The 15,886-nt window shown below is 63.7% G+C and overlaps 2 protein-coding genes across 4 annotated transcripts in view; one reads left to right on the top strand and one right to left on the bottom strand.

Annotated features, from left to right (window-relative positions):
* The window catches only part of PTPRA (protein tyrosine phosphatase receptor type A), a 101,160-nt gene extending 94,396 nt beyond the window's left edge, over nucleotides 1-6,764 (bottom strand). For 2 of the 3 annotated variants that reach the window (XM_080590103.1, XM_080590106.1), the window contains exon 1: nucleotides 3,846-4,168. The gene's annotated coding sequence lies outside the window, so the exon portion shown is untranslated. Of the gene's footprint in view, nucleotides 1-3,845; nucleotides 4,169-6,308 lie in introns of those variants that run through there. The other variant, XM_080590104.1, reaches the window with a different exon arrangement.
* A 708-nt stretch (nucleotides 6,765-7,472) lies between these two features.
* On the top strand, nucleotides 7,473-14,591 carry MAVS (mitochondrial antiviral signaling protein). The gene is made up of 7 exons (XM_080590107.1): nucleotides 7,473-8,027; nucleotides 8,227-8,356; nucleotides 9,047-9,221; nucleotides 9,500-9,777; nucleotides 10,160-10,739; nucleotides 10,831-10,979; nucleotides 11,605-14,591. The coding sequence occupies exons 1-7, from the start codon at nucleotides 7,681-7,683 to the stop codon at nucleotides 12,244-12,246; spliced, it is 2,301 nt and encodes a 766-aa protein (XP_080446233.1). The 5' UTR covers nucleotides 7,473-7,680; the 3' UTR covers nucleotides 12,247-14,591.
* Nucleotides 14,592-15,886: the final 1,295 nt, after the last annotated feature.

Genomic DNA, 15,886 nt, shown 5'->3' with positions numbered 1-15,886 from the left:
AGAGCCCGGTGAAGGCGGGCACCTGAGCGCGGCCCCCGCCGACCTCCTACCTCCGGCGGCCGAGCCGCGCGCCCCAAGGAACCTCGGCTGCTCTCCGCAGCCCCGGGCGAGGTCACCGGCGCCGGGGTGGAGGCCGGGCTGAGCTAAACCCCCTGGGCTTTAGCTCATCCCAACAATCCCAGCTCGCGGAGCTCGTTTCGAAACGCCAGGCGTGATAGGGGCAGGCAGGCATCCAAAGGGGAGGCCGGCCGAGCCGCCGCGCGCTCCGGCGCTGATTGATTCGCTGCTCGTACCTGAGCCCAGGCTTCCTGTCACCGCTTACTTAACGCGGACACGCACAGCCTACAAGCTCCAACACGTCAAACCCTGTTTTTAACACCGGTATGCGGCTACGGCTCCCCGGGACCTCTCCGACCGGGCCTCCAGCAGGCTTTTATTGATTTATATTCCAGCGTCGAAGCGTTTCAGGCCCCCCAGGTTACGAATACGGGCCTTCAAGCTCCTCACCTGCCCATATCCTCGGCAGTGGGGCACGCGGACACTCAGAGACGGCTCGGCTGCAGCACGCCTCACGCCTGCTGGGCTTTCCGGGCCAGCTTCCCCCGTTCCAGCCTCTCCAAAAGAGACCAGAACGAGGGGATGAAGGAGGGGGACGGCTGCGAGGTGACGGGGGTGAGCCCGGGCGCTCGCAGCGCCTCCGCGGCGTAGCTCACCTCGCGCCCCACGTTGCAGCGCGGCGGATGCCAGGGAGGACGGCTGCGCCTCGCACGGAGTCGGGAGGGCGAGGGGAAGGAGCCTGGCTTCCCTTCACCGAGGGAAAGGGGACAAGGGGGACGTCTTCCCAGAAGAGCCCCGGCTTGAGCGAGGCTGCAGGGCAGGAGGCAGAAATCCTCGCTACAGCGCTCAAAACGCCTCGAGCACTTGGCTGGGGCGCCGGGGACGCGCCGACACGCCACGCCGGCTCGCAAAAAGCTTTTCGCATCACCTCGGCGGTTCTTTTCCCCTCTCCATGCGCGTCCTTGGCTCCCTGCGGCAGCAGAGGGCTTGCAAAATCGGTGACCCCCCCTTTCCCAGCTCCTGCCCCCTCCTGCCTGTAACGCCTGCCCCTGGTCTCGCACACGAGCCCTCATTTCGCTGTCGGGGAGACGGCGCGGCGGGACCTGACTCACGCGGGAGAGGCAGAGGTTGCGCTCTCGTCCGCGCTTCTCGAGCCGCGGACCTCTCATTTCCCACCCTGGGCCCAAATTACCGCTAATTACCCCACGCGCAAAACGGAGCTGCTTCGACAGGAAGAAATTAGGCCGACAAATGATTCTGGAGCGAAGAGGGCCCGCCGCCTGAGGAAGCAACCTGCCCGCGCGTGGATTCGAGGTGGGGGGGGCCTCACCGAAGTCGCAAGGAGACCTCCACCTCTCGTCTCGGCTCCCCTGCCTCAAAAAATCCCGCTAGAGAATACGGGACGGAGCTACAGAGACATTCCCCGCAGCCTCCAGGACCGGGGTGGAGGTGTGGGTGAAATTCAAGGGTCTCCTAAAGGAGTCAGCCAGAGAAAATCGAGGCCGAGGCACCTCGGGCCTGATGGCTGCGCGGATGCACGCAGCACGGTGTTTGCTGTGTCCGAGAAGAGGGCTTCCAGTGTTTTTATGGGTTTAAAAAAAGGAAAACAGTCAGGAAGAAAGCTGATCGATGCACTTACAGCTGCTGGAGAAAGAGGAAGGTCCTTCAGCCACGCCGAGGACCAGCTCTTCCCGGGGAAGATGCAAGAAATCGCCCTGGATGCTTAGGGAACCGCTTACTGGTCGGGAAATCTCCCCCTAATCCCTGCACACCCCGATTAAGTACCACGGCGCACGCCCCGTGCATGAAACATTAAATATTAAACATTAATCCCTCCTCGCGTAGCTGAGGATGCTCCAGCTGCCCGATTCGGGTACCGAACCCCATTCCCGCCCCTAACCACAAAAGCGGCAGCGTTTCACGACCGAATCGGGAGGAAACCCCGGTACCCGGAGGGGCCGGCAGCAAAGCACCCAACGGCCCTAAAAGCAGCACGGGCATCAGCAGGGAAGGAGTTAAGCGCAGCGGGATGAATCAGCCCGCAGACACGGACATTTCCTACCTCCCCTCCCGCAGGCTTCCGAGCCGCTCGCCTACCTGATCCCACCTAAACGGTTTCGGCCGCCGCAGGAGCGACGAGGCGCCGGGTTTAGGTTAAGGGGAAAAACTCGGCTGGGGAACGAGAGCAGGAACCTCGCGTCTTGGCCAGGCGCGAGGCGCGCGCAGGCAGACCCGAGCCGAGCACCGCGGGCCGTCCGCCACCCCCCTGGGTCCCGCCACCGAGCTCCGACGCCCCGAGCAGAGTTTGGGAGCAGACGTCGGCCGTGGCAAGGCCGGGTTTCTCTCCCCGACACGACTCCCCGTCTTTTCTCGAAGCCCCCCGTATTTCCCCCCGCGTCCCGCGAGCTCTCCGCCGGCGCAGAGGGAACGGAGATGACGAATTCGGGAGAGCGTTCGGCGAGCGACCGAAGCGAAATTCCTGAGGCTCTCGGCACGGACCCCGTCGCTCCTTGCGAAACTCCCCAGCTGGAACCTTGCAGCCAAAGCCGCCAGCGAACGTCGTCTTCCCTCCTCCCTCCGCTGCCGAGCGCGGGCCGGGATGCCTTTCCGCGACGCTCTTTGGGGGTTTTAATGTCACTCCATATTTAGCAGGAGGAAAAGAAGAAGAAGAAAAAAAAAAGAAAAGAAAAAAAAAAAAGCCTCCCTTCCTTCCTGTCGCGTTTTCCATCCACGCTGAGAAGCGAGCGAACGGGGCCGAGGACGAGAGCGGGGCAGCGCCCGCGGTGTTGCCCTCGGCTGCCGCGGGACCCGCACGCGCCGGCCCCATAAAGTTTTACGCCCCCGATATCGGGGCGGGAGGCGTCGCGGCGCGGGGGTGCAGCGTTCGGGCGTCCGTCCCGCAGCACCTGACGGGGGACGGAGGAGGGAAGGGGGCCCCGGCCCCGCACCACGGTGCCCACGTGTGCGGGGCGGGGGCAGGCGACGGTGGCCCCGCTGCCCGTAGCGGTGACCCCAGCCCAAATCCCGTCCCCGGGGCTCCCCCGTCCGTGGGGAAACGCCCGTTGGGGGAGGGGGGGTTGGGGCCGGTCAACGCGGAAAAATGCCGTGCAGGTATGGGGGGCGGAGGGAAGGGAGGAGGGGGAAGAGAAGGAAGGTGAAGAGGAAGAGGAGGAGGAAGATGAGGAAGGAAGGAGAGGAGGCGGAAGACGAGGAAGACTAGGAAGAAGAATATTGGGAAGAGGAAGAGGAGGAAGATGAGGAGGAACGAAGAAGTGGAGAAGGAAGATGACGAAGACCAGGAAAAACAGGAGGAGGAAGATGGTGATGGCGAGGAATATTGGGAAGAGGAGGAGGTGGAGAAGGAAGGTTAGGAAGAAGAGGGGGAGAGAGGAGTAAGAAAAGCAGGAAGAGGAGGAAGAAGAGAAGAAGGAAGGGGAGGAAGAGGAGGAAGATTAGGAAGAGGAGAAGGAAAAGAAGGAAGACTAGGAAGAGGAGGGGGATGAAGACGAGGAAGATTCGGAAGACGGGGATGAGGAAGAGGAGGAGGAGAGTGGAGATCTGGAAGGAGAGGAGGAGGGGGAAGACGAGGAAGAGGAGGAAGAAGAGGGGGAGGATTGGGAAGAAGGAAGAGGAGAAGGAGGAGGAAGAGGAGAAAGAAGAGAAAGAAGAGGAGGAGGAAGGAGATTAGGAAGAAGGAAGAGGAGGAGGAGGAGGAGGAAGATTTGCCAGAGGCCTCCACCCTCCCCCCCCCCGGCGCCGAACGCCCACCCCTTTACCCCCCCCCTTACCTCTCAGCTGCGGGCGGCGGAGCCGGGCGGGCTCCCCCCGGGCTCCCCCCCGGGGCTCCCCCGGGCTCCTCCCGCTCTCCGCCGCCCCCGCTGCCTCCCGCCGCCGCCCAACGGCTCCGGTGCGAGGCCGCGGCGGCCGCGACCATTGACACGCCGCGGGGGGGGGCGGCTCCGGGGGGCTCCGGGACTCGGACGGGGGGTGGGGAGGGGAAGGGCCGGGGACGGAGCTGGAGCCGCCGCCGCCGCCTCCTCGTAAGGCGGGGGGGGGGAGGGGGGGGGGGGCTCCGGCCCTCAGCGGCGCCCCCGCCGCCGCCCGCCCGCTGCCGGTGCCGCCGCCGCCATGGTGCGGCCGCAGGCGGGGCGCGCTGCGCGAGGGGTGGGGCCGGCGGCGGTGGGCGGGGCCAAGGGAAGGGGGCGGGGCTAAGGGAGGGTGGGCGGGGCTAAGGGAGGGTGGGCGGGGTTGTGGGCGGGGCTAAGGGAAGGGGGCGGGGTTAGGGGCGGGGCTAAACCGGAAGCGGCGCGCTGGCTGCCTCCCACTCCCCCCCACTCCGCTGGTGATTAGTGGGGGGTTAATTCCGCCTAATTGCGGCCCCCTGTCCCCCAGCCCAGGCTGCCCCCAGCTCCATCCGGCCCGGCCTTGGGCACTGCCAGGGGTGGGGTAGCCACAGCTCCTCGGGGCGGCCTGGGCAGGGCCTCACCGCCCTCAACCTGAAGCGTTTCTTCCTGCCGTTTAACCCAAATCCGCCCTTTTTCAGCTTAAAACCGTTCCCCTTGCCCCAACACTGCCGCCCCGACAAAGGGTACCCTCCCCAGCTGAGGTGCTCAGCCCCCTGAGAGCAGCAGAGGGGGACAATCCCCTCCCTCGCCCTGCCACCGTGCCGCCTTTGACGCAGCCCAGGACACGGCCGGCTGCCGGGCTGCGGCCGCACGCTGCTGCCTCATTTGGGGTTTCTCACCAACCCACAACCCCAAGCCCTCAGGGCTGCTCCCAACCCACTCTCCCTCCCTCCTCTCCCAGCCTGTATTTGTGCTTGGGGTTGCCCCAGCTCTCATCACATCCCTTGGGTTGCCCCAACTCGGGTCGCGTCCCTTCCCTCCGGCGCGTCAAACGCACGATAAAAACATGTTTCCACGATAAATTCCAGCCTAGCACATCGTTTAAAAAGCTCCGACCCTTCCAGCGGCTGCGTTCTGGTGAGACCAAGCCGTACGGTCTGCGGTAGGCAGCCTGGTTGTTTCGCTGCCTCAGCCCAGCCCCGAGTGCAGCTTCGCCACAGTGGGCGCCCAACCAAACCAGAACAAGCTTCGAGCGAAATAAAACCCGCGGCTTCCTCTTGCCTTACGGCTTGGGAATCCTCGGGGCGCTCCCAAGTTGTTCGGTCACCGCTCGCTACCCCTGAAACTGCAAGAAAAATCGCATTTCTGACGATAAAAATCCCGAATTCTGGGTCGTCGCAGGGCACCTGGGGGCACGCTCAGACCACCGCCCCTCTGAGGACGCGGCTGCACCCCTACAGCAGCCCCACGGGTATCGCTGGGTGGGCGAGAAACCACAGGGTGCCTGCAGCTGCCAGGCTGTGACACAAACCCCCGCCGCCACCCGAGCTCGGTGCTAACCCCGTGAGCTGCTTGCGGTACGAATAAATGATTGTCGCTAAGCGTCCGCCTTTATTTAGAGGCAAAAAGAGGCAAACCTGACCGGAGCAGGGCGTGCCGTGCTCTGCCCTCTCCATCCGCAATCTGTTTTTCAACCCGTTTTAAACCTGGGTTTGAGTCTGGGCCCCCAGCGGGGCTGAGCACCCTCCTCCAGGACCAAATGCTCGTTGGGGTGGCTGGATGCGGCCCTGCTGCTGCCTCCGTTCCCCCCCCCCCGACCCCGGGATGTGTGCCACAGCTCGGGGAAGATTCCCAAAATGCTGCTGCCATCTGCTGGCACCGGCCTCCTGGGGGGGCCGGGGTGATGCCAGCCGTCGCCTCCTCAACTCAGCATCACTGCTTTGGGGGCAAAAAGAGCGGCTTCGTTTTTCCTCGGGATGGTCCCCCCTCTGGGAGAGACTTAAAATGAGGGGAGAAAAGGCAGCAGGAGCAGCTGCTTCATGAGGGAACCGGGCGACACAGCAGACGCAGCCCCGCACGAAGAAACGCAGCTTCAGCTCTTCCCCAAAAACCGCCGCTGCGCTGGGACGCAACGCGCGCGCAGGGCTGCTCGGGAACGAGCCTCCCAGCTCCTTGTGCAAACACATCCGGCTTCTGGTCCCCCGAATAAAGGCTTCAGGCTCCCAAAGCCTCTCGGGAGAACAGACATAGAGGGAGACTTATTTATTGCGGAGAAGAACCAGAAGGAACGCCAGAAATGTATACCTGATGACACTATGAAAGTTATTATCATGCTAAGGATATTAAACGAGAGAGGAAGCCAGCGGTAAGGAAGAGAAATGTACGAAGTTAAAGGCTGAATCTTACCTGGAGATGCCGTGCTGCTGACTGAAGAAACCCCTCGTAGCCTCCACCAGTTCAAGGCGCTGTTTGGAGACGGGCTTTGTGGAAAAAATGCCGGCCTGGACTCGGGGTCGCTGCCATGAAAACACCACCTCAAAGCCAAACCCTTCTCCTTTATCTTACCGATATAAACCCACCCAGACCCTACAAAAAAAAGCCCTTAGGGATCACCGGTTTGTAGACACCTTAACCCGACTGTAGACAAACCCTTAGGACCAGAGCTTTTCCACCCGTGCCCGCGGGCTGCAGCGTGCCCTGTGCCGGGGGAGACGTTCAGCCTCCTCCCCGCGGGTTTCTGCCCCCGGCCCCTGCCCCGCCAAGTGACGTGGGGTGCCGTGGTTTTGGCCCGGGTGCCGTCTCTGCTGTTATTTCTGGCGTTGTCACGCAGAACGCAGCCGGCTGAAGGAGGCAGGGTTTGCCTGGGCGGTGGTACGGCAGTGAGATTTCGGGGTTTTTGCTACTTAGCGCTGACCACGCGCACGCCGTGGGTGTTGAAACCGGGCTAAGCCTGAGCCTGGCGGGCACCGGGGTGGTTGCCTCCACCGTGAGCCAAGCTTCAGCCCAAATGTGGAACCAAAATGTGGAAAATTAAGCATTTTGCCCCCACTGTGAGCCAAACTACAATCCAGATGTGGACCCAAATGTGGAAAATGAAGCGTTCTCCCTCCACCGTGAGCCAAACTTCAGCCCAAATTTGGACCCCAAATGGGGAAAACGAAATGTTTTACTTCCTCCGTGAGGCAAACTTCAGCCCAGATGTGAACCCAAAATGTGGAAAGCAAAGTGTTTTCCCTCCGCTGTGAGGCAAACTACAGCCCCAATGTGGACCCAAAATGGGGAAAATGAAACGTTTTGCTTCCTCTGTGAGCCAAACTTCAGTCTGGATGTGGACCTAAAATGTGGAAAATGAAGTGTTTTCCCTCCACCATGAGCCAAACTTCAGCCCAAATTTGGACCCAAAATGGGGAAAATGAAACGTTTTGTTGTCACCGTGAGCCAAACTTCAGCCCAGATGTGAACCCAAAATGTGGAAAATGAAGCGTTTTCCCTCCATTGTGAGGTAAACTACAGCCCAAATGTGGACAAAATGTGGAAAGTGAAGCAGTTTTCCTCCCCTGTGAGCCAAACTACAGCCCAGATGTGGACAAAATGTGGAACATGAAGTGTTTTCCCTCCACCGTGAGGCAAACTATAGCCCAAATTGAACCCAAAATGAGGAAAATGAAGCATTTTCCCTCCATTGTGAGGTAAACTACAGTCCAAATGTGGACAAACTGTGGAAAATGAAGCGTTTTCCCTCCCCTGTGAGGCAAACTACAGCCCAAATGTGGACAAAATGTGGAACATGAAGTGTTTTGCCCAGCCCGAGCCGGGGCCGGGGAGCTGCCGCCACATCCCCCCGGGGCTGTGGGCACAGGACGAGGGGACGAGGCCCGGCTGCCCCCGGCCCCCCAACCCCAGCTCCCCCCAGGCCCGCGATCGGGCCCGGCTCCGCCGCTTCAGCCCGTGGGGCGGCCCCCGGCCCCCTCACAGCGCTCCGCCTATCAGCGCCCGCCCTTCCCTCGACGGACGGGCGGTGCGACCAATGAGCGGCGCGAGAGGGGGAAGGTGGGCGGGCTTAGCGGCCGGCCGGGGACGGGGCGGCGGCAGCGGGCCGGGGAGCGGGGCAGGGGGGTGTTTGAGGTAACAAACGCGTTTTCCCGGCCCCAAATCCCCCCGCAGCGGGCCCTGGAGGCCAGGCTGAGCTGGGCTTCCCTCACAGGGCTCCCCCTGCTGCTTCCGTGCCCAGGAGCTGCCTCTTGGTGCCCCTTACAGCCCGGCCCTACGGCCCCAGCGGGCGTCGCCAGCGGCCCCGCTCCACCCGGCCTCCCTCTCTCCTCAGGTGCCGAGCCAGGATGGGCTTTGCGGAGGACAAGGTGTACGGCCACATCCTGAGGAACATGGACAAGTTCAAGAACATCCACGTGGCGTCGCTGGTCGATTCCCTCAGCTGCCTCACCGAAGCGGACAGGGTAACTTTCTGTTTTCCTCAGCCCTGCCAGGCCGCGACACGGCCCCACGGGGCCCCTCGCCTGGTTTTATAGCACGGGCGCTGTACAGCAGCTTTATTTCTGTTTATTTTTGTCCAGCAGGGCGAGGGAGGGGGGTTGTCCCCTTCTGCTCTGCTGTTTTGAGCCCCCCCTGCAGTGCTGTGCTCGGCTCTGGGCCCAGCACGGGGAAGTGGAGCTGCTGGAGCAGGGCCTGAGGAGGCCGCGGGGGTGCTCAGGGGCTGGAGCAGCTCTGTTGTGGGGCCAGGCTGAGAGATGGGAGTGTTGGGTCTGGGGAAGAGAAGCCCCCGGAGAGACCTCACAGCGGCCTGCCCGTACCTAAAGGGGGCTGCAGGAGAGCTGGGGAGGGACTCTGTGGCAGGGGGGCAGTGATAGGACAAGGGGTAACAGCTTTAAACCAAAAGAGAGCAGATTTAGGTTAGATACAAGGCAGAAATTCTTTGCTATGAGGGCGGTGAGGCCCTGCCCAGGCCGCCCCGAGGAGCTGTGGCTGCCCCATCCCTGGCAGTGCCCAAGGCCAGGCTGGATGGGGCTGGGGGCAGCCTGGGCTGGGGGCAGGGCGGGCTCTGAGGTTCCTCTTCCAACCCAAACTGTTCTGTGGTTCTTTGATTCTCCTTCTAAGGCACGCCGTGCCTCCTGGTGTTCTTTGTTCAGGATGAACTTCATACCCGAGGGGAGGTGCGGGGCAGCAATGCAACCGCCTACAAGTTATATCAGCACGTGAAGTGCCGCCGGGGCTGGGTGACCGACCTGATCAACGCGCTGCACCAGAACAACGCGGGGCACCTGGCCGAAGAGCTGCAGCAGGTCTATGACCTCTACCAAACCCGTAAGTGGCCTCATCTCCGGGCCTTGCCCCGGTGGCATGCCTGGGGACGGGAGGAGGTCCCCAGGGTTCCTTGTTCAAAGCTGCTTGGGTTGGCAGTGGGCCGGGTGCCTTGTCACCCTTGTCGTAAGGGGAGATGGAAACAGGAATTAAGGGGTGCTGCAGGTTTGGCCGGTGTGGGGACGGAGCATGGGCATGAGAAGGGCTGCCTCAGCCCCACGCCCATCCTCTGCCTCCTCGGCTTTCCTGCGCTGCCTCAGCTTTTACCTTCACCTCCCCAGCTCCTCCAACAGCCTCAGCTCCACCAGCTGCTCCAAATCCTCGTGTGGCCTCCTTCCCTCCTGATGCCCAGCCCGTCAGCGCCCAGCTGCCATTCTCGGGCCCCAAGCCCGCTACGGACACCCCGCTGGCCGATCCTCCCCGCTGCACCTCGCCCACCGGTGGCCATCCACCTCTCCAGCGCGCTGCTGCCATTGCTGCGAGCCCAGCCGGGAGCTCAGCTGCGAGCGCGGACGTTCCCAGCACCGACCTGGACGCCAGGGCCCCTGTGCAGGAGAAGGTGAGCGGGACAGGGCTGCGAAGATCCCTTTGGGAGCGGGGTTTCAGTGGTTTGGGTGCCACAAGCACGCTCTCGTTGCCGGTCTGCTGTGTGCTCGCTGCGCCTGGCGGCTTCGCCCACGGAGAAGCAGGGGGTCAGGCACCTTCTGTGCCATTTCCACGCGCAATTTGGGGTAGAATGCAGCTTCTGCTGGTGAGCAGCAGCGAGCTGCCCCCTTTTAGCCTGCATGCAGCCCTGTAACTGCGCGAGGGCAGGGTTCGCTCTTGGTCCGTGCTCCCTCCTGCTGCCCCCGTGTGACCGTGAGGCACCCCGGTGGCCCCGTGTGTCCTCAGCCAGGCCGAAACGGGGCCGCGCGGCGATTTAACAGCTCCTTTTCTTCCAGCCCCTGGAACAAAAGAGTCCCCAGCCACCGCTGCAGCCGCTGAGCGCGGCCCGTGCTGGAGCGAGCGACGGGCAGAGCGCGTGGGGGCCGCTCCCGTGCCCCTCCGAGGCTCAGCAGGCGGCAGCGGGGCCCCCGGGGGCTGCCGGCGTGGTTTTGCCGCCGGCTGCTCCCCCCGAGCGGGGCCGGGAGTGGCTGGGCCAGCGCTACCCGGTGTGCGTGGACAACGGGTGCTTCGGGAACGCCAAGCACCTGCGCCGCGCCGCGCCGGGCTCGGGGCTGGGCACGGCCGTCCCGCTGAGGGACCCGGTCACCGCTCGTGGCGCCGGGCAGCCCAGGAACGAGCCCCAGGAAGACGTCTACGTCTCCACCGAGTTGCCCGCGGGGTTGGCAGAGCCCCCGGGCGGCGGGGGGGTGCCGCAGCCCCACGGCCCGCAGGGGATGCAGGAAAAGCAGGCGGAGCTCTCCGAGCACCGAGGGCCTCCGAGCAGCTTCGTGGACGTGCGCAGCCCCCTCCTCATACAGCAGCAGTTTGACGCGGAGCAGAAGCGGGTCGGGACGCTGCGAGAGCACGAGGAGGGAGGTGAGTTTGCTTCCGCGGCTGGCGGCGGGCCTCTCCCAGAGACCCGCTGAGGTCTCCGGGTTAACGCGGTGTTTTGTTCTTTCCCCATCAGCCACCCGGATGGAAACAACCCCCCCGGCCGCTGCCCCCAGAGACACTTCCCCATCCCGCGACGTCTCCTGGAAGCTTCCCGTGCCAGAGGAAGCGCTGCCTGCGGGGAAGGCGGCCGGCAGCACCCCCTCCATGCCGGCAGAGGAGAAAGTAGGTGACCTTTCACTGCCTCTTGCGTTTCCTTCAGGTCCTTGCAGTCTCCCCTGGCTGGCACCTTTTTTTTTTTTGCTGCAGCGTAAGGCTTTTTGAGCTGGGGGCGAGTTTACTTGGGGTTTTTTCCCCGCCGCGTTCCTCTTCCTGTCCCGGAGCTGTGTGCAGGAGCTGCCTCGGCTGTTGGGTGTTGCGATACACACGTAGCCCCGACGGCGGTCCCAGCCTGACCCCAACCTCCCTGGGGTGTCCCCCGCTGATTTTGTGGGGCTGAGGGCTCGAGCGGATCCCCCCCGGGACGCGGGGGGCAGGGACTGGCTGGACCCTTGGCTCTCGGAGCCTGGCTGTCTCGCACTTTGTCAGCTTTGGAGTCTGCGATGGCTTCCCGAATGCTGGGAGGAGGAAGGGAGCCGAGATTCGTTGGTCTCTGACTCCCGATTCCCCGCTGTGACTTGGCAGCCAGGCCACGGGCTTCCAGGGCATTCCAGGGGCCATCTCCACCCCTCTCGTCCCAGCCCCTTCTCCTCTCCTCTTCCTTCCTGCATCGCCCCCAAACCCCAAAGGCTCCCCCCGAGCCTCGGCACCTCCCTGCCCCACTCTCTCCCCCTCTCGTTGTCTCCCAAAGGTTCTCCCGGCCTCGGCGGCCCCTCTCCAGGGCCCAGCGGTCGGGGGAAGCTCTGTGGGCGCAGCTGGGAGGCCGACGTCCCCCCGGGGCAGTTCTGCCACAAGCATCTGGGCCTCTCCCACCGTCCCGGAGGAGGACGCGGAGCTCAGCAAGCCGGGCATCCTCCTCTCCGTGGCGGGCGACAGCCCGCAGGCAGCCGCCAGGCCCCCGGGCGGCTCCGCTTCCGAGGCCACCGATCACCTGGGCTTGAGGAGCGACCCGCTCCTGCTGAGCACCGACAGCTCAGGTCCCGGAGGAGCACGCGAGGGATCCGCCTCGGGACGTTGCTCCTCGGCATCCTGCGGAGACGAAGCGGGGGGAGCACGCTCCTGGTCCCCCTCGAGCTGGAGAACCGACGAGATCCGCGTGGCTCACGGCCCCAGCGCCCTGCTGAAGGCGAGCAACGACGTCCCGGACGACGGAGCTGGTCCCTCGGGCGGCCCCCCGGCTTCCGCCTCGAGCGGAGGCAGCGACGCCGCGCCCGGCAGCGTCCCCAGCCCTGGGGACAGCCCCGGGCCGTCCCTGCCCTACCTCGTCCCGGCCGTGGGCATCGCGCTCATCTCCGCCGTGGCGTTCCTGGTGTACGCCCGGCTGCAGAAATAGCGGAGAGCAACGGGGGTGCCGCGGCCACCCCGCGGGAGGTTCCTCTTCCCGGCAGGAATCCCGTCTGGCGCGTTTGAACCCCGAGGGACGGCAGGGAGGGGCCGCCGTTAAATCTCCTCCCAGAAGGTTTCGCTGGAAGAGGCCTCGGTCGCCTGATGCTGTTGGGTTCTGCCCTGGTCCCCCCCCCCACCGTCTCCCAACAACCTTCCCGCCCGCTGCCTTCTCCTCCTGCGCCCGCGGGCAGCGCGTCGCTCGGCAGCGATCCCTCGAGCCCGGAGTCAGGGGAAATTGCTGGAAATTCTCCACGTCTCCCATGTTCGGTCCCGGCAAGCTCCCCGTCCCGCCGAGGGAGCGGTGCGAGCTGCCCCCTCTCCCGGGAGCCGTCGTCCTGCCTCAGCGCTCCAAAACGTCCTCCCCTGGTCCGGCGGGTCGGCATGGCACAGGATTTGGGGTACCGACACCCACGGAGACCTCCCTGCTCCCCGTGCTGCTTTCTCAAGGATCAGCCTTGTTTCTTCTTTCCCCGTCCGGGGGGAAGAGAGGATTTAGGCACGTTTGTTCGTCTTCAGGCTGCGTTTTTGGGCCTGGCAGGGTGAGCGTCGTTCCTGCGTTCCTGGCGCGGCGGGCAGGAAGCTCGCCCTGGGGCTGGGACACAACCAGGATCGAGCCCTGTGCTAGCTGCTGATCGGGATGCTCGGGGTTCTCTCAAAGGTCCCAGTTCCAAATTTGGGTCCCTAATTTCCTTGCTGCCCCCATGGAGCAGCACGGGGGTCGGGCTGCAAGGCTCCCAAATGAGCTAAAACCCCAACCCCAACAAAATTCTGCGGTACGTTTCCAGTAACTTACCCCTTGGGGCCCCTGCCGCTGAGCTCGGGTTCCCGAAATGGGGTCCGGCCGTCCCGGGGAGGGTCTGCGAGCCCCGCGGCGGGACGAAGGGCTGCTCCTGGGGGGTGGAAGCAGCGCCGGGTTTCTCCAGCAGCTCCTCAGGGGACCTCTCTCCATGTGAGGAACCGCGGCGATGTCCCAAAAGGGGATTCCCGGGGGTTGCGGGGTGCTCGGTGGGAGCTGCCCGTGGTGCTCACGAGTTGTGTTTTCAGATACCAGCGGCTTCGGGAGGCGCTTGCCTGCCTCCGCCTCGTCCTGTGTCCCCAAATTTTGAGCCCCTTCCCCGGAGCTCCACACTGCTTGTGGTTTATTGCCCCGCGTGTGGTTTATTGCCCCGCGTGTGGTTTATTGCCCTGTGTGTGGTTTATTGCCTCAGCCCGTGGGAGGGAGGCACGACGCGGAGCGTCGCTGGACGCCCCCTCTCCGACTCCAGCACAGAGGGGGCTGGGGGATTGCTGCCCAAGTTCGCAGGGCCGCCAGCTGCTAGCGCTCACCCTTTGCCCCGAAATGCACCAAGTGCCTTCCTGAAACGACGGGCAATAAACGCACGGAACAGCGAGGTGTCGATTTCGGGCCGGCGGGGCTGATTTGGAGGGTGGACGCGAGCCGCGAGCCGCTCAGCGCCCGGTGTTGCATCTGTCGGCGGAGGGGAGAGGGCTTTCTGAACGCACTTTATGTCCCTGCTGCGCCGGGGGATGTTTCAGCTGTTCTCCCCAGCTGAAGAGAAGGTGGTGAGTTCCCAAAGCTCCCCACAAGCAGGGGGAAGAACCCGGGATTCCCCGCCGGCGGCGCCCAGTGAGACATTTGGCTCAGCCTTAAGCAATTCTGGCCGCGAGCACTTCGCACGGACCCACGGCCTCCCCCCCTGAAAGCTGCAGCTTTTAGCGCTCGGACTTCTAATTTACGGCGGACGGGGAAATCTTCCCCAAATCCCTTCACTCCGTTCAGGGCTCCTGAATATATTGCTCAGAACGGGAGCAGGAGGCGCCAGCAAATGCAGTCGTAACGTGCTGTGAGGCAGCGCGCGTGAGGCCTCCAGCTGAAAGTTCAGCCTGGGGGAGCGAGGGGGCACGCGCCTTCCCCACAGCCTTCGGCGGGGTTTGGGAGATCCCAAGGCAGCAGCACCCGGACCAGGGCTCTCTTCCCTGCGGGCGCTTTCCCCGGCTGCGGAATCCTTCCCCTCTTTCCCCAGTACTTTGTAGCCACGGCTCGTTCACTTCGTATTTCCACGTTGAATCGCTCCTGGGACGCGGCCGGGCTGTTTCACCGCCTCAGGCCTGATAAAAGCACGCGGTTTTCTCGGCGTTTGGTGTGCCCTCGTTCTCGCCGCTGTAACGTAGCACTTTAGGGGCGTCATCGGCGGGTGAGCCTGCGGGAGGGGGATCGCGTCCTGCAAATCCTCTAAAAGAGAGCAAGGCGTATTTTGAAATACGCAATAAAACCGTTTGCCACTTCACAAAGCTTTTGAGGTGTCGTGTGTTTGTAATGGGGGGGAGAACCCCAGCTTTTGTAGAGCGAGGAAGGGCACCGAGCGGTTTTCAGGGAGAAGTTGAGCAGAGAATTAAATCAGCGCGTTCACGTGCTTGGGCTGGGTTTACAGGCCCGCAGAACCACCGAGGCCACAAAGAAGGATCCAAACACCAGGCCTGCTGCTTTTTTTGGGGTCGGGGGGGAGGTTGCTCCAGTTCATTCAGCTTTCTCAGCCTGAGAAGAGAGGTGCTTTTAATTAAGAGAGCTGTACGTTAATTACGTACAACTTTTGCCACAAGCAGTTTCGAAGCGTCTCTGCTGCCGGGAGTTGGCTGCCTTTGGATTTTTGTCCGAGGCGGGCGCCGTGAGCAGATGTGCGCTGGGCGGGCCGTACGCACCGGGCACGGGGCTCCGCTTGCACTCCTGCCTCCGCAGCCCCGGGCTTTGTGCTCGTAGCGGGTCGCGGGATCGGCGAAGCGAGCCCCTCCAGGCACCCGGGGTTCAGCTCTGCGCCAGGACCGGCGGCGGTGGCTCCCCACAGGCTGAGCGGCCGGGCCCGACCTGCAGAGGACGGTCATCGAAATCACACCAGCGTCGTCGAAACCGCCGCTGTGCGCGGCTCCAGCTCAAGCGGCGCTGGCAGGGGGGTCCTGGGGGTGGGCACGGATGTCTTTTGGGGAGAATTAGGAAGGTTTCAGGCAGCGTGGCTGGAAACAGCACTTTTCTGTCATGTTGGGTGTCCTTCCCATGCTGTCTTTTGCGCAGGTGCCCCCCGGGGGCTGAGCTCTCACCTCTCCTGGCTTCCTCTGTCCGCAGCCGGAGCACCCGACTGCCATCGCCGTGTCGCACGCGGCTGGAGCTCGGCGATGAGAACAGGCAGGCTTTATACAACAGAAGGCAACGTTTAAATAAAAGGGTTATTTCTCCTGAGGGACGTCCTGCTCTGCCCTACGCGCACCGGCCCCACGGCACGCTTACCCGGGAGGAGCCCCGAATCCCAACCGCCCCCGCTCCCTTCGCCCGGGGAGTTCGGGAATTCCAGCATTGGGCAAATTCCCGCTGGAGCTGCGATCCAAATACTTTTTATTTATTTTCTGGACTCCCGCTCACTTAACCTCTTCGGTACGGAATTAAGGGCACTGAGGTGAGGTCGGCGGGGCGCAGCTCGGGGCAGGGCACGCCGCGGGGCTGCAGTCACGCCAGGCCGTGCCGTAGGCGCGCCAGGCACCCGCTGCCCCCTAATTACCGCTTACTAATTACCACTTACCCGTCAGTCCAGACCCGC

Source organism: Anser brachyrhynchus (assembly GCF_964034855.1).
Source record: "Anser brachyrhynchus genome assembly, chromosome: 4".
Taxonomy (NCBI): Eukaryota; Metazoa; Chordata; class Aves; order Anseriformes; family Anatidae; genus Anser; species Anser brachyrhynchus.
The sequence above is the reverse complement of the archived record's forward strand: the minus strand, read 5'-3'. Positions and strand labels throughout refer to the sequence as shown.